The sequence below is a fragment of the Danio rerio genome, chromosome 6 (genome assembly GCF_049306965.1).
Source record: "Danio rerio strain Tuebingen ecotype United States chromosome 6, GRCz12tu, whole genome shotgun sequence".
NCBI classification, from domain to species: Eukaryota; Metazoa; Chordata; class Actinopteri; order Cypriniformes; family Danionidae; genus Danio; species Danio rerio.
The window spans coordinates 7,115,558-7,132,500 of record NC_133181.1 but is presented as its reverse complement, the minus strand read 5'-3'; the positions used below and the strand labels follow the sequence as shown (position 1 = coordinate 7,132,500).

Genomic DNA, 16,943 nt, shown 5'->3' with positions numbered 1-16,943 from the left:
AATGATATTTTGTGTATGTTTTTGTTCAAAAATAAATAAATAAAATCAAAATCAAGCTGAATATTAGTATCTTGAAAAATATCTAGTAAAATATTATTTACTGTCATCATGGCAAAGATAAAATTAGAGTTATTAGAAAATGAGTTATTAAAACTCTTATGTTTAGAAATGTGTTGCAAAAAATCTTACCTTCATTAAACAAAAATTGGGGAAAAATATACAGGGGGGCTAATAGTTCTCACTTCAACTGTATATTATGTAAATCACTTTAATCATGATTAATCGTTTGACAGTACTAAACAATATGACAATACGGTAAAAATAAAATGAAAAGCACAAATTTAAAACTATGAGTAAATACAACAATGGCTTCTCAGTTACACTACAGTAACACTGTCCCTCTGTAGATCACATCTATGAGGCCCTGCTGAACACAGAGGTGGATCTGGATGAGTTGGAGCCCGACACAATGCTGGAGGAGAAATGGATTAAAGAGGCAGTCAAGAGGTCAGGGATGAAATACAGATGGGCAAAGCTGGTGGAAACCAAAGTCAGAGAAAACAAAGATATCCAGAGACAGTGAGTGTCATTTCAATAATACAGCTGCCTTAAAGGGACAGCTCACTCAAAGATGACAATTTACTCACAGTCGAGAGGTTTGTTCAAAACCTTCATGAGTTGAAAACACGCCTCAAGTGGCTCTAAAGCTTTATGAGTTTCTTTTTTTTTTCTGTTGAACAAAAAAAGTAGATATTTTTAAAAATGCTGGAAACCTGTAACCATTGACTTCCTTATTATTTGTTTCTAAGAAAGTCAATGATTACAGGTTTTCAGCTTTCTTCAGAATACAGAAAAAAAATACACTTATAAAGGTTTATAACCATTTAAGGGTGAGTAAACCATTCTAAATTGTTTTCAGACCTCCTCCAGATCCGGCTCAGTTGGTCACTCGGGCTCCAGTGGTGACCATCATGGGCCATATAGACCATGGAAAGACCACCCTGCTGGACAGTCTGAGGAAGAGCCAGATTGTGGCACAGGAGGCTGGCGGCATCACACAACACATCGGAGCCTTTCGGGGTATCAGACTTCTCAATAGATCCATTGCATATTAGATTTTTTTGCTTAAAAGGGACTAAAAATTCAGTCCCTCTTTATATTAAGTGTCCTTAACTACTATATACCTACTTCAAAATATAAATACCATGTACTTAATGTGTTCATTATGTATTGCAGAACACTTATGGTGATATGAAGGTGGGATACGGGTACGGTTAGGGAAAGTTTTGGACAGATTTAAGGGTGGGTTAAGGTGTAAGGAATCATCAGCAGTGTAATTATAAATGTAATTACAGAAATTAATTACAGATGTAATTACATGCAGGTAATTAATCCACCATAAGTACAATGTAAAAACATGTATTTACACAATAAGTACATTCTAACGATTTATTCATTGTAAGTGCATATTAGTTATGGATACTTATTATAAGTGGGATTGAAAATTCTGTCATCAATTACCCACCCTTCACTACAATTTTTTTCGGTTCAGCACAATAGAAGATATTTTGAAGAATGTTGGAAACCTGTAACCATTGACGTCCGTAGTATTGTTTTTTTCCTCCAGTGTGTATGTTTCTGATGCTAATTAAATGCCTTCTATGTCTCCTGTGCAGTGGAGCTACCTTCCGGTGAGAAGATCACCTTTCTGGACACACCTGGCCATGCAGCGTTTTCTGCCATGCGAGCGCGAGGAACAATGATCACAGATATCGTCATCCTGGTGGTCGCAGCTGATGATGGTGTGATGAAACAGACCATTGAGTCCATAGAGCTCGCCAAAAAAGCCAAAGGTAGCCTGCAGGATAAAGATGTTGATGAGAATTACAATCTCAGCAGATGTAATCATACTGTTATTTGCATGTATTTGTCTATTTGTTGAATTATGTTACATTGCATCTACATGTCAACTAATTCTCATTAGATTATAAGTAGACTGTTAGGTTAGGGTTCGTGTAAGCTGTAAAGCCTGGTTTATACTTCTGCGTCAAGTGATCGGCGTGACCCATGGCGCATGCAACGCGCATAGCTGTGCATTTATACTTCTGCGCGCTGTCTCTGTTGGCCTGCATTAACACTTCCGAAACGCTAGTTGGCAGTGAGGTATAAATGTTCCTCTGTGTCGAGTTTCTGCGCTGCTGTTTTGCTTTTCCTAAACACTTCCTGGATGTACAAGTGGCTCACACTCACTCATTTTGAGGCAGGAACCGGCGGACGTGCAACAACTTTAACTTTGATGTAAACACAAAACAAAACTTTCCATCTGGAGCTCCTTCACGGGACTCCACAATTGTAAACAATCGTTCCATCGGGCTCCCGCCATTCGCTCGGTTCTTGGTCCCGCCCAGACTCATCAGTGCTACCAAGCCGACCAATCACAGAGCTTGTGCTACGCGTCGTTGCGACGTGTAGTTACATTTTTTGAGAGGCGCACTTTAGTGACGCCGACGGCCACGGCGAAGGGCTGTGCGTCAGCACCCTAGCATATGTGTGCGTTTGACGCAGAAGTATAAATCAGCCTTAAGTTTCTTACAGTCAGTTAAGTGTCTGTTGAGGGAGCAGTATCAACATATTAAGCAGTCTACTAATACTCAAACAGACCATTGAAATAAAGTGTTACCAATAATTTTTCGTTTAAGGTCCTGTGAAGTTCCTTGAAATGTGCGTTTTTTTATTTTATTTGATGTTTGACGTAAACTTGTACATAAGGTGCATCCTAAATCGCATACTTATGCACTATTCTATGCCATTTTGTAATTTAATAGTGTAAATAGCGCGTTCACACTGAAAACTCAAAAATTATAAGTACACTTTAATTAGCCGGATGATGCACTCATTCGACCGGTAAAATGACGTGTGTAATGATGGACACTTCACACACTCAACGACCGCAGCTTTGCTCGTGTAGTGAAAGGGGTGGAGCTATATCAGGCTCATAGATATATTCACTAGATATCACATAGGGACCCTGAGCATGCGTCAATAGCGCCGCCACATTGGTACAGTGCTCCCAGGACAAATGTCCTGCAACCGCACTAGACAAGACAGTGTTATTACGTGAAGATGCGGGACTTTAGCGCTGTCTACGGGTGTAGTAACGAGCAAACAAAGAAAACAAAGCACTAAGGCAGAACATTTCATAGGTAAGATTAAGTTTTTTTAATGTTTTTGTATGTTCTGAACTTTTGTGCTATACAGTAGCGTTATTGATGAAAATGCAGTCACTTACTGCATTCACTATAAGTCAAAGTAGCTCCAACTCACACTAAATACTCGGCTTATGCAAGTTTTGTTGAATAAAATCAGCAAACAATGCAAAATAAATATATGTTATATGTATTATTGTCGGTTAGTGGACGAGTCGTTCATAACGGAGATTCATTCACAAACGAATCGCTCCCTCCGTCAGTATGAGAAGTGAAAGCAGGAGAGGAGCTGTGTTTCAGGACATGATTAGATCAGATTTAACAGGGAGGGTGGATAGTACATTTCCATACACACAAACACAAGCTTTTTATCAGGAATGCCAGTGCGATCAGTGATCCATCAATGTAGAAAAGTGATGTAAAATGATAATTTTCGTAATTAAAAAAAAAAATTGCATACTAACATCCAGGAAAACTCCCGATCATGGATATATGTGTATATGTGTATATATCTGGCTTTAAATGGCCACAGTCCTCCACTGTACCTCGGTCCCGAATTCATTTTAATGGAGCGCTACCCTGTAGTAAAATGGCGGCTCTATTGACGCATTCCTTCCAATAGACAATAACAGGCTAGGTGACATCTAATGTATATATCTATGTATCAGGCTCACATGTTGGATAACTTTATTCATTTTGGATTGTGAAAGCAAAATTCGTCTACTAGAGTGATTGTAGAGCCTCCCGATGCAGAATGCGGTAATACTCACGGCAGGTATTAATTGGTACTTTGTTCATTTATTTCACTAATTTGGCAACTGTCAAACATCACTGTGGAACGGGTTGAATTTCTGCTTAGTAAAAAAAACATTAGTTTTCCATTTTGGACGACACTACATACATATACTATGCTTTTGAGTGTGTAAGTCCATAAGTGCATATGTGCCATTTGGGATGCAGCTATTGACCTTATTCTGAAATGTGGAAGTGCGCCTGTTTTCGCGATTGTTTTAGAACTTCCGATTCAGTCGCCTATGGGAGAAATGACTATGAATAATAAACAGCAGAAAACGGTCAAACTACTTGCTCTACATACAATACGGAAATATCAGTTTGCAACATCAAACAGCAAAACTTGCCATTTTTAATGTCTAAAAATGAATGAGACCGGAAGACTCGAGCGAAAAAGATTCAAATGGCATGTTCCTGCTCGTTGGTGAAGAATAGGGTGAATAGACATAGAGTAGCTCCTCCCCTTTTAAAAAAAAGCCAATAGCATTTTAGTTTTATTACAGGTCTACCACTGGGAGTGGCTGAGCTCAAGCGCTTCAAATGAAAAGCAAATGAGAAGTGTCTTGAAGGGGGCGGGGCATGTCAGACATCGAGAGCATTCGATTGGTCAAGATTTGATGAGAAACTGAAGTATGAGATGATGTGAAAAAAACTAATTCGGACAAGGCAGAAGTGACAAACTGTAAGCTTTGGATGTTTATATCAGTTTTATATTTTCTGAATGCAAATGTTTTTCGTTATGGAGCCCACTAGCATAAAGATATCCTTGACTGAAACTAACATCTAAAAAATTCTATTTTAATTTCACAGGACCTTTAATGGCTTAATAATTAAGTGTATATTCTGTGTGTTTCGGTCTTCAGTGCCCATCATCGTCGCTGTCAATAAGTGTGATAAACCTCAGGCTGATCCTCAGCGTGTGAAACAGGAGCTTGCGGGTCATGATGTCATCTGTGAAGACCTTGGTGGAGAAATACAGGCCATCCATGTGTCTGCATTAAAGGTACAGAAACTGTATTGTGATGCAGTTCCTAGAGAAACAGAATATTAAATAAGAAAACGGTGGACGTGGCTTTTTTTTTTTTTTACTGCGAGCTGATTGTATGTAGTAAAGTAGGCATTTAATTTAGAAAAATTGGGAAAAGGGTTTGGGGAGAGGTATTACAACCTACCAGACTTTTAATTTCATGTGTACTTTTATTTTGAAATGCTATATCTCGTTAAATTCGGATTATTCTGGTATTATGAAATGGCAGCAATTTACATGTAAGTTTTATGCAGGGGGACAATTTATTGGAGCTGGCTGAAGCCACAGTGACGCTGGCAGAGGTTTTGGAGCTGAAAGGTGACCCCACAGGACTGGTAGAAGGATCAGTTATCGAGAGCCGGACGGACAAAGGCAAAGGGTGAGTTGTAAACAAGAAACACCATTATAGACCATTTCAATGTGATGTCACTGGCCTATGAATATTTCCTGCTTGTTGTCAAAATATCTGTAAGAAGAGACGATTCAATCCTAAGATAATGTTATAACAGCTATCGTAACAGTATTTATCAAATTGTGGAACTTTTTATACTCTCAGAAGCTATGGAAATTACTGTTACAGGACTATTGTTACTGTTTGCATTTCTCAAAATGGTATATAGAGGTAAGTTTTGTAAAATAATAATAACAGGGAATTTACAAATGCTGAATGATATTAAGAGTAAAGGAACTTTTACTCCTTCACAAATGTATCCCAAGTTTGACATAGAGATTATTATTTCCAACACATTTTTAAACATAAGTTTGTTTCATTTCTAATAGCTAAATGATTTCATCTCTGCCATGATAACAATACATAATATTTTCTCAAGCTTCATTTTACTGTAATGTGAATTTATGTAGTGCATTTATTGTGTATGGCCAAACAAACACCCAAAGTGCTTCACAACAATTGGTGGAGGGTCTCTCCACACCACCACCAGTGTGCAGCATCCACTTGGATGATGTGACGGCAGCCACAGGACAACGGCACCAAACACCAGCTATTGGTGGCGTGGAGAGACAGTGATGCAGCCAGTTCAGTGGATGAGGAGGATTGGGAGGCCATGATGGGTGAGAGCCGATAGAGGGAATTTGACCAATTTGTCCACTTGACGAAAAGTGCCATGGTATTTTTAATGACCACAGAAAGTCGGGACCTTGGTTAAACGTCTCATCTGGAAGATGGTGCTCAATGACAGTATGGTGTCCCTTTCACCATACTGGGGCATTGAGACTCACACAGACCACAGATTGAGCACCCCCTGCTGGCCTCACTAACACCACCTCCAACAGCAATCTAGTTTTCTCATGTGGTCTCCCATCCAGGTAACGACCAGGCTCAGCCCTGCCTAGCTTCAGTGAGTAACCGGTCTTGGGCTGCAGGGTGATATGGCTGTAAATGTAGAATTTACATTGTGTGTAACATTTATATTAATTTCAGTAATATGATTAACTAATATGCAAAGTATTATTTTCATGTCTTTTAGTAGATTAAATAAATGAGAGACTTGCTTTGTATACCAAACAAGTGGATCTAGTTAGATTTGCATTGTAAACCCTACATAAAAGTTACAGAGGGATTATATTTTTCCTTAATGTTTTACGTTTTTAGTTACTAAACTCTCATAATCGTTTTTTTTTTTACAAAATTCTGTGCAATAATAGCATATTCAGTCTGACTTTACTTAGTTATTACATAGTTCTTACTGTGTGATGAAGGTTTGTGTTTGTGTTTGCTCAGACCCGTCACCACCGCCATCATTCAGCGAGGCACTCTGAGGAAGGGCTGTACTCTGGTGGCAGGAAAGTGCTGGGCGAAGGTGCGCTTCATGTTTGATGAGAACAACCAGGCAGTGAAAGAAGCCGGACCCAGCATCGCTGTGGAGATCGTGGGCTGGAAAGATCTGCCCTCTGCTGGAGAGGAGATCCTGGAGGTGGAATCAGAGGTACTCTGCATGAGTGCTAAAGGATATATTATTCACTTGTGCAAGGCTTCACAATATATCGTTACAGCATCAGTGTGATCATTCACAATAGTCACATCGCAGGATATGCTATGTTGAGTCTGTATGGTAATTTATCATTTACGTGTGTTTTTGTTTAGTCTGCGTCAACCAAAAATGTCTTAGTATGTTGATGTACTTTCAACTCAAAACAGAATATTGAATTTGGGGTGGGGCTTTCTTTTTGTGCATCTTTAACAGCAAACTAATATGAGTGGCGCGATAGGATATTGATTCACAGTTGGAGAGGAAGCACCGCCTTCTAGTACAGGAGTCTATTATCGCTCGCTATATGGTGAATAAAACCTGCCTTCTAGTACAGGAGTCAATTATCGATCGTTATATGATGAATAAAGCCCACCTTCTAGAACATAAGCCAATTATCGATCGCTATATGGTGAATAAAGCTCGCTTTCTAGTACAGGAGCCAATTATTGATCGTTATACGGTGAATAAGGCCCGCCTTCTAGAACATGAGCCAATTATCGATCGCTATATGGAGAATAAAGCATCCCTTCTAGTACAGGAGCCAATTATCGATCGCTATATGATGAATAAAGCCCGCCTTCTAGTACAGGAGCCAATTATCGATCGCTATATGGAGAATAAAGCATCCCTTCTAGTACAGGAGCCAATTATCGATCGCTATATGGCGAATAAAGCCCGCCTTCTAGTACAGGAACCAATTATCAATCGCTATATGGTGAATAAAGCCCACCTTCTAGTACAGGAGCCAATTATTGATCGCTATATGGTGAATAAAGCCCGCCTTCTAGTATAGAAGGCAATTATCGATTTCTATATGGTGAATAAACCCCGCCTTCTAGAACATGAGCCAATTATCGCTTGTTATATGGTGAATAAAGCCCGCCTTCTTGTACAGAAGCCAATTATCGATCGATATATGGTGAATAAAGCCCGCCTTCTAGAGCATGAGCCAATTATCGATCACTATATGGTGAATAAAGCCCGCCTTGTAGTACAGGAGCCAATTATCAATCGCTATATGGTGATTAAAGCCCGCCTTCTAGTACAGAAGGCAATTATCGATTTCTATATGGTGAATAAACCCCGCCTTCTAGAACATGAGCCAATTATCGCTCGTTATATGGTGAATAAAGCCCACCTTCTTGTACAGGAGCCAATTATCGATCGATATATGGTGAATAAAGCCCGCCTTCTAGAGCATGAGCCAATTATCGATCGCTATATGGCGAATAAAGCTCGCCTTCTAGTACAGGAACCAATTATCAATCGCTATATGGTGAATAAAGCCCACCTTCTAGTACAGGAGCCAATTATTGATCGCTATATGGTGAATAAAGCCCGCCTTGTAGTACAGGAGCCAATTATCAATCGCTATATGGTGATTAAAGCCCGCCTTCTAGTACAGAAGGCAATTATCGATTTCTATATGGTGAATAAACCCCGCCTTCTAGAACATGAGCCAATTATCGCTTGTTATATGGTGAATAAAGCCCGCCTTCTTGTACAGAAGCCAATTATCGATCGATATATGGTGAATAAAGCCCGCCTTCTAGAGCATGAGCCAATTATCGATCACTATATGGTGAATAAAGCCCGCCTTGTAGTACAGGAGCCAATTATCAATCGCTATATGGTGATTAAAGCCCGCCTTCTAGTACAGAAGGCAATTATCGATTTCTATATGGTGAATAAACCCCGCCTTCTAGAACATGAGCCAATTATCGCTCGTTATATGGTGAATAAAGCCCACCTTCTTGTACAGGAGCCAATTATCGATCGATATATGGTGAATAAAGCCCGCCTTCTAGAGCATGAGCCAATTATCGATCGCTATATGGCGAATAAAGCTCGCCTTCTAGTACAGGAACCAATTATCAATCGCTATATGGTGAATAAAGCCCACCTTCTAGTACAGGAGCCAATTATTGATCGCTATATGGTGAATAAAGCCCGCCTTGTAGTACAGGAGCCAATTATCAATCGCTATATGGTGATTAAAGCCCGCCTTCTAGTACAGAAGGCAATTATCGATTTCTATATGGTGAATAAACCCCGCCTTCTAGAACATGAGCCAATTATCGATCGATATATGGTGAGTAAAGCCCGCCTTCTAGAGCATGAGCCAATTATCGATCACTATATGGCGAACAATGCACGCCTCCTAGTACAGAAGCCAGTTATTGATCAACTATTGAGTAGGGGGTGGGGCTTTCATTTTGTGCATCTTTTATAGCAAACTAATATGAGTGGCTTGATAGGATATTGATTCACAGTTGCTATGGAAATCCTCTGGTTGATGTCAACAGAAGGACCGTCACTTCAAATAAGGAAGCAAATGGTCAGACTTTAGATTGAAGGATACCAACCAGACATTTTTTTTTCAGTGGTTTAACTGGCACAGATTAATTACTCGTTTGAAGAATAACACTGTGAGCTAGTAATACAAACATTGGTTATTTAGATTTCGCTTATACTATACATTTATTTTGTATCGTAGTTATGATTAGCTAATCCCCGTACTGGTATATTTTGTCAGCAAAGGGCGCGTGAGGTGGTGGAGTGGCGGAGCTACATGGAGGAGCAGGACAAGCTGAAAGATGAGCAGCAGGTGATTGAAGCCAAGCAGAAACAGCATCATGACACTTATAAGAAGGAGAGGGAGAGCCTGGCTCATCTCAGCTGGAGACAGAGGAGAGCAGCGTTGTACAAGGCCAACAAACACAAAGGCATCCACAGACCCAGTGAGAGAACCGAAAACGAGGAGCTCACGATGCCCATCATCATTAAAGGTAAGATGATGGATTTTACTGGGGCTGTTGGCATTTTAGACAAGTCTCTTCTATATAAATACAAATGGTTAAATGGTCTACTCTGTTAGGGAACCAGCAGTTTTAACCCAAAAATGACCAGTCTGTCATCTGAAAAAGAATAATGTTTTCGCTTTGATGATTATTTTTCTTACCCCAGGCAAGTTATTTTGCTTGTTTTAAGAAAAAACTCACTCAACTATGACACATTATTTCTGAAAACACGACTTTGTTTTGCTCGTCTAGAAAATGCTTCTTGGGTTTATAAATTTTTAGATATTTGGACTAGAAACAAGACAAAAACCTATTTTTTGGAGTGTGCTACGCCCTCAAATTTGATGTTTTTCATCTGAAAAGTTTTATTTTTTCAGTGTTTTCAGTGTTTCTTTTGTTTTGCTTACTCAACCTGACTTCATCCAATGCATATTAGTGCATATTTAATGAAATAATGACCTGTTGTATGTTTAAAATCTCGTTATACAAAAATGTTTGCAATACTTTAATCAGAGTATCAGCGGGGTCTTAAAATTGATTTATTTAACTAAAACTGTTAATTAACAACTGTTTATTAAGTTAAAGGTTTGATACTGATTTGAACTTGAAGTGGCAATGAGGCCTTAAAATATTCTGAGATGGTCTTTAAAAAGTCTTAAAAAGGTATTGAAATTACCTTTAGCATTTCTGTATATACTCTGTTATATAATCAGTCATCGTGGAAGTACAGTAAGAACTATTAGTTACTCACTTGTTCTCCAGCAGTGCTGTTTCCAACATTTAAATAATAAGGAATGTTTCAATAAGTTCTTTAACATGCACTTATAAATGGATACAGTGAATCTGGAAATAATATCATTGATAATAATCTGACTCCGAATGCAGCAAGTACAAATCATGTGACTGTCTACATTTTGATTGTTTGTTTTTAAGGTGATGTCGACGGCTCAGTTGAGGCTCTTTTGAACATCCTGGAAAGCTACGATGCCGATGACCAGTGTCTGTTGGACGTGGTACATTTTGGTGTCGGTGACATCTCTGAAAAAGACATTAACCTGGCAGAGACGTTCTCAGGTGGGAATCCACAACCAACCACTGATACAGTATATAACTAAACACATATTCATTTAGATCAATAATAAATTCTCAATCAGGGAGATTATCACATTAACACATACTTCCAAAAAGAATTAGGCTGTTAGATTAACATAATTTAAAATAAGATAAAACTAGATTTCAAATAATGTGTAAAAACTAATAATCAATTAATTAATTACCCTTAAAGGGATAGTTCACATAAAAAAAAATTAAACATTTCCTCAACATTTATTTCTTTATGTCTTTAAATGCTTTATCAGGTAAAAATGGCCATTTGCCTGACTGAAGAATATTTGATATTCTGCAAAAATAAAAAATAAAAATAATATTATTTATTTCTTTTGTTAATATTTCGCCACTTGTTGGTTCATGTTTTTGACAATGAGCAGCTTTGTATTACAGTTATTCATTTTTATTTCTTTATTGTGAAATTATACACAATTAAATATATTTTTTAGACAAATATACACGGTTCTTGTTTTTTACTAATACAATTTTATGGATATTTGTTTGTCAGAATGTCAAAATTAGGATCATTTGCTTATATTCCCTCTTTATCTATTCCACTGCTCAGGCATCATATATGGGTTCAATGTCTCGGCACACAAATCGATTCAGCAGCTGGCGGAAAAGAAGGGCATTTCTCTAAGATTACACAGAGTCATCTACAAACTCTTAGATGAGCTCAAAGAAGACCTGAGCAGCAAACTTCCTCCAACCACAGAGGAAAATATACTTGGTAAGTTTAACTTTAAAGATATCGTGAGGCGTTATTTTGAAATTAGTTCATTTTGTTTGTTTATTAGTAAGTATTAGTGTTAGTTTAAAAACATTATTTCTCCAATACTGTACATTTATTGCAGAACCTCTATCCAAAGTCTGTCCAAAAATCCCAAATTTCTGCCAAACATATTAAGCATGTGTCTAAAATGTAACGTCCCTTGCTTTAACTGTTATTTTAAGCTTCCAAAGTTTGTATATTTAATATCGGAGTAAGTTTTACCACATAAGTTCAAGTGTGAGTTAGATTATAATAATACAGTGATCAAGCATGTACATCAAAACCAACTTTGCAAGTTTGGCTTGAAAGAACAGCCTCATTTTACAAGTCTCCTAGAGCAGGGCTATTCAATTAGTTTGTCATGGGGGCCGGTTCATGAAAAACATTCCAAATGAAGGGCCGGAGAGATATGACTTGCTATATGAATGATGACAAAACAGCATACAAGAGCCCATATGCTGTATATTTTTGTTTCTTAAGACACCCATGTTGGCTTTTTCTACATTAAAATGTTAATATATTGTATTTTGAAACTACATAATATCATTGCATTGTACAATAGACTTTTTTTATGTATATATATATATATATTTTTTTTTTTTACAAACATTCAAATGTTGTATTCGGAGGACAACAAAAGCAGTGCATTGCTGAAGTAGGCTTCTTCTACATTCAGACACATTTATATGTTGACTTGAATCTATTCAGCCGATTTCTTTTTCTGGCAGGGTCACTTTTAGCTTAGCTTAGCATAGTGAACTGAATCGGATTAGACCATTAGCATTTCGCTCAAAATATTTGAAATAGAGTTTTAATCAGTTTCCTGTTTCCTATATAAACTTTTTGAACAAAGTGGTAATCGTGAAAGCTCACTCTAATGTCACGTTGTTTATTTTAAACAGAATTTGCTCTGATGAGCATCACTTTTTAGCTTGTATGATTGAATAAAATTAATTCAGACTAATCCGAATTGAAGCCGTTTTAATTGAACTAGAAATACACCAGCATTCTACACTACTCTCAACCCTGCCAGAATTGCTGGAATGAAGTATTGAAGTATTACGTCTTTTATATACTCTATTCTTCATCGGTTCAGCTGCTTTGACACAATCTACATTGTAAAAAGCAATGTAGAAATTAGGGCTGCTTGATACTGGGATAAGGGCGGAGCAGTGGCGCAAAAGGTAGTGCTGTCGCCTCACAGCAAGAAGGTTGCTGATTCGAGCCTCTGCTCAGTTGGCATTTCTGTGTGGAGTTTGCATGTTCTCCCTGCGTTCGCGTGGGTTTCCTCCGGGTGCTCCGGTTTCCCCCACAGTCCAAAGACATGCGGTACAGGTGAATTGGGTAGGCTAAATTGTCCGTAGTGTATGAGTGTGTGTGTGAATGTGTGTGTGGATGTTTCCCAGAAGTGGGTTGCGGCTGGAAGGGCATTTTATAGGAAGGAGAGAGGCATGTAAAATGTAGCTTTTTAAATGTTTTTTACTATTGTTAATACATATATATTTGTTGATTAATGTGTCAGGAACAATACATTTAGCTTTCAAAGCTGTTAACTTGTTTGTGTTTCAAAATATCATCCTTTTTTAAATGTCCACTATAGTGGACACCAGGACCATCTTAATGTAATTAATGACTGCATGTTATGAGAGGCAGAACTGAAGCAGAGAGGATTCTTTATAAAATATAAGAGACTCTGATTTACAGTCTGACAATCAGACAATTAGAGAATGACAATCAGTTTTAAATCACTTTTATGTTAAATTTGTTTTGGATTAACATCACTTTTTTTTTTTTTTTTTGAGCTTGGCTCTCTTTCAGACTAAACTGTTTCAGGAATTTTAATACAAAAGGAAAATATGGCGTTTGTTTGTTTTTGTTACATTTATATTGGGTTAAAATCCATTTACAGACATATGCTGTACAGTTTTGTTGTCTGAGTGGCGGTTGTTTGGAACTAAAACGGTCCTGTGGTCCACTACAGTGGACATGCTGTAAAATTAAAAATAAAAACAAAATTTTAAAACTTTAAATTGTAGTTTTTTTTTTTTTAAGCCCAAAGTATGTAGGAAATCCCAGAAAAAAAAGAAAAGAGGAGGATCTCAGGAGGATTTATATCTACCTTAGGAGCTCTAACACTGCAAAAAAAAAAGTTTTTGTCTTGTTTCTAGTCCAAATATCAAAAAATTCTTAAATCGAGAAGCATTTTCTTGACAAGCAAAAAATATGGTCTTGTTGTCAGAAATAATGCATCAAAATTAACAGAGGGTTTCCTTAGACAAGCAGAATAATCTGCCGATGGGGGAAAAAGAATCTTGAAAAAGAAAATGATTTTAAAAACATTTTGAGCGAAATGCTAATGGCCTAATCCAGTTTAATTCACTATGCTAAGCCAAGCTAAAAGTGACCCTGCCAAAACAAGAAATCATCTGAATGATTTAAAAATGGTTCAAGTTTATTGTTTAACCCTAGGAGTCTTGTCAAATGAGCCTTTTTCAATTAAAAAAGTTTTTCTTTAAGCAAGCGGTTTCGCAGTGGCATGTTTGTTTTTAAAGGGACAGTTCACCCCAAAAATGAAAATTCTTAAGGTATTTTAGATGAAATCAGAAAGCTCTCTCTCATTCTCTATAGACAGCAACAATGACAAGACGATCAAAATCCAGAAAAACATTGCCAAAACATTCCACGAACTGTAATCAGATGAAGCTCCAAGAAATTTTTATTTTTTTGTGGCAATTATGTTTAAATATGGTTCTGTTTGCTTATTTTTTTCTTCCCAGTGTCAGGGGTCTCATTTATAAAACTTTGTGTAGTAACCTTATAAAAGGTGAACTTACACCAGAATACATTTGTATTTATTTATAAAACATTTTGGCTCATAAAAGGATTTGAATCTTTCAATTAAGTCAATAGTCAAGTTAACTCTAAATAAACATGTTTAGTTTACAGCTGCACACATTCTTCTTTCAGGTTTAAAGACCACAAATTTTACGCTGGAAGTGGCCAACGTTTCCACCTGATGTGGACTATAATCTTTCAATATATTTTGCAGCCCTAATAGAATTAAGACGAAGTGAATTCTTAAAATGACTATCAAAATGCAAAGTAGATGATGATTTATTGCCACCAATTGTCTGTATGATCCACTATTCTTCTATTCATTTTTCACTTTAATGTTCTCTCATACTTCAGGCGAGGCTTCGGTTCTGGCAACATTCACTGTGACGGTTGGGAAAAAGAAGCTCGCAGTGGCTGGATGCAGAGTTCAGAAGGGCCAACTGGACAAAAAGATGAAATTCAGACTTATTCGAGGACGAGATATGATCTGGGATGGTAAACTTAATGGATCAGTACTGAATATTTCCACTGTTGTGCTTTCTTGTGGCCTCTTGTAAAACAAAAATCCATGCATTTGTTTCCTCCAGGATCTGTTACGACACTGAAACATCTGAAGGATGATGTTCTGACAGTAAAGACGGGCATGGAGTGTGGCCTTTCTCTAGATAATGAAGATCTAGAATACAAACCCGGGGATGCAATTGTTTGTTACAGTGAATCTGAGGTGAAACAGAAAATATCCTGGGATCCAGGATTTTAAAAAACTGCAACTGGCACATTGGTATACTATATTAACCAGTATACATACCTGAGGAATAGCTATAACAAATTTTCTTAAGAGCAAACCAACATAAGAGTATAGCCATGACATTTGATTTTCTTTATTTTGATTCTCCATTTTAGGACTGAACTTCAGTTAAATTGTACATAATGTATGTCATAATGTAAATAAAAAATGAGAAGACAATAATTGTGTTCAGAAATTCTTCATGAGAAAATATGATCATGAAGCAATACATCAAGACAAGTATCTTACTCTAACAAAGACTGCATTTATTTGATCATGAATACAAAAACTAATATTGTGAGAAATTATTGCAGTTTAACAGATGCTGATACTGCTGTTTCTTACACACACACACACACACACACACACACACACACATATATATATATATATATATATATATATATATATATATATATATGTGTGTGTGTGTGTGTGTGTGTGTGTGTGTATATATATATGTATGTGTATATATATATATGTATGTGTGTGTGTGTATATATATATATGTATATATACATATATATACATATATATATATATATATATATATATATATATATATATATATATATATATATATATATGTATATATATATACATATATATATATATATATATATATATATATATATATATATATATATATATATATACAGTTCTGTCTGGTTCTCAAATCTAATTGGCTGATAGCCGTGATATAGTTAAGTAATATCAGCACCCATACAGCCTCTTTACCCTTTGTGTATTACTCCGCCCATATACAGACAGCAAAAAGCACACTCTAGATAAAAGATGCTTGCTCGGCTGTTTAACTGTCAGCTTATGATTTGAATCCAACGCGGAAGAAAGTAGTTCCTCATACAAAAGGGTTTTTGAGACTCTCCATGTTTGATTTTGTTTTTATATACACAATTATGCCGTCAAACTGTTGTATAAACGCAAAATCAGACGAGTAGCAGTGCAATATGGCTGTATATCAGCACTGGTGGGGGCACTTAGGCATGTACGCCTTCCACCAGTGCCGATATACAGCCATATCGCACTGCTACTCGTCTGATATTGCTTGTGTGCATATATATTTGTAAATACATATATGTATTTATATATATATATATATATATTATGTGTGTGTGTGTGCGCGTGTATACACACACACACATAATATATTTATATATATATATATATATATATATATAAATAAATATAGTCAAAGTTAGACAAAAAAAAACATTCAGCAAGGAGGATTTATTAATTCAAAGTAAATGTAATGTATTAAGCAGAAGTATGGCAATTTGAGTAATGTATTTTATTTTTAAATGTCACAATACACTACCTTTGTAATCCTGAGTAATTCCTTCAAAAACTTTACAAGGTTTGACCTACTTAATGTTGTCAAAATAGTGTCCAGTGTTGCACAATGATTATGTACATAATTAGGTCTGTAGTTAATTCTGGTAAATACAGCTGTTAAAATAGTCAGCCGTTTACTTACCCATACCACTGAACAGATCCCTCACCTTAAATGCATCCCACCTAAAAAATAGCTAAAACATCCTAAAAACTAAAAGTGAGCACAACGACTGCTAACTTTATAATGTCCTGCTTTGCATGTACATTACGAA

At 36.8% G+C, this 16,943-nt stretch overlaps 2 protein-coding genes across 7 annotated transcripts in view; both read left to right on the top strand.

Moving 5' to 3' along the window:
* The window catches only part of mtif2 (mitochondrial translational initiation factor 2), a 20,117-nt gene extending 4,619 nt beyond the window's left edge, over positions 1-15,498 (top strand). Inside the window, 11 exon segments of the mRNA NM_001089324.1 lie at positions 408-579; positions 920-1,080; positions 1,677-1,853; positions 4,862-5,001; positions 5,280-5,404; positions 6,767-6,971; positions 9,553-9,805; positions 10,751-10,891; positions 11,490-11,654; positions 14,886-15,026; positions 15,119-15,498. Of these exon segments, the coding sequence (NP_001082793.1) occupies positions 408-579; positions 920-1,080; positions 1,677-1,853; positions 4,862-5,001; positions 5,280-5,404; positions 6,767-6,971; positions 9,553-9,805; positions 10,751-10,891; positions 11,490-11,654; positions 14,886-15,026; positions 15,119-15,291 (1,853 nt within the window). The 3' untranslated portion in view covers positions 15,292-15,498.
* ccdc88aa (coiled-coil domain containing 88Aa) overlaps positions 1-16,943 on the top strand; it is a 177,440-nt gene that overhangs the window by 55,961 nt on the left and 104,536 nt on the right. The gene's annotated exons all lie outside the window — the stretch shown is intronic.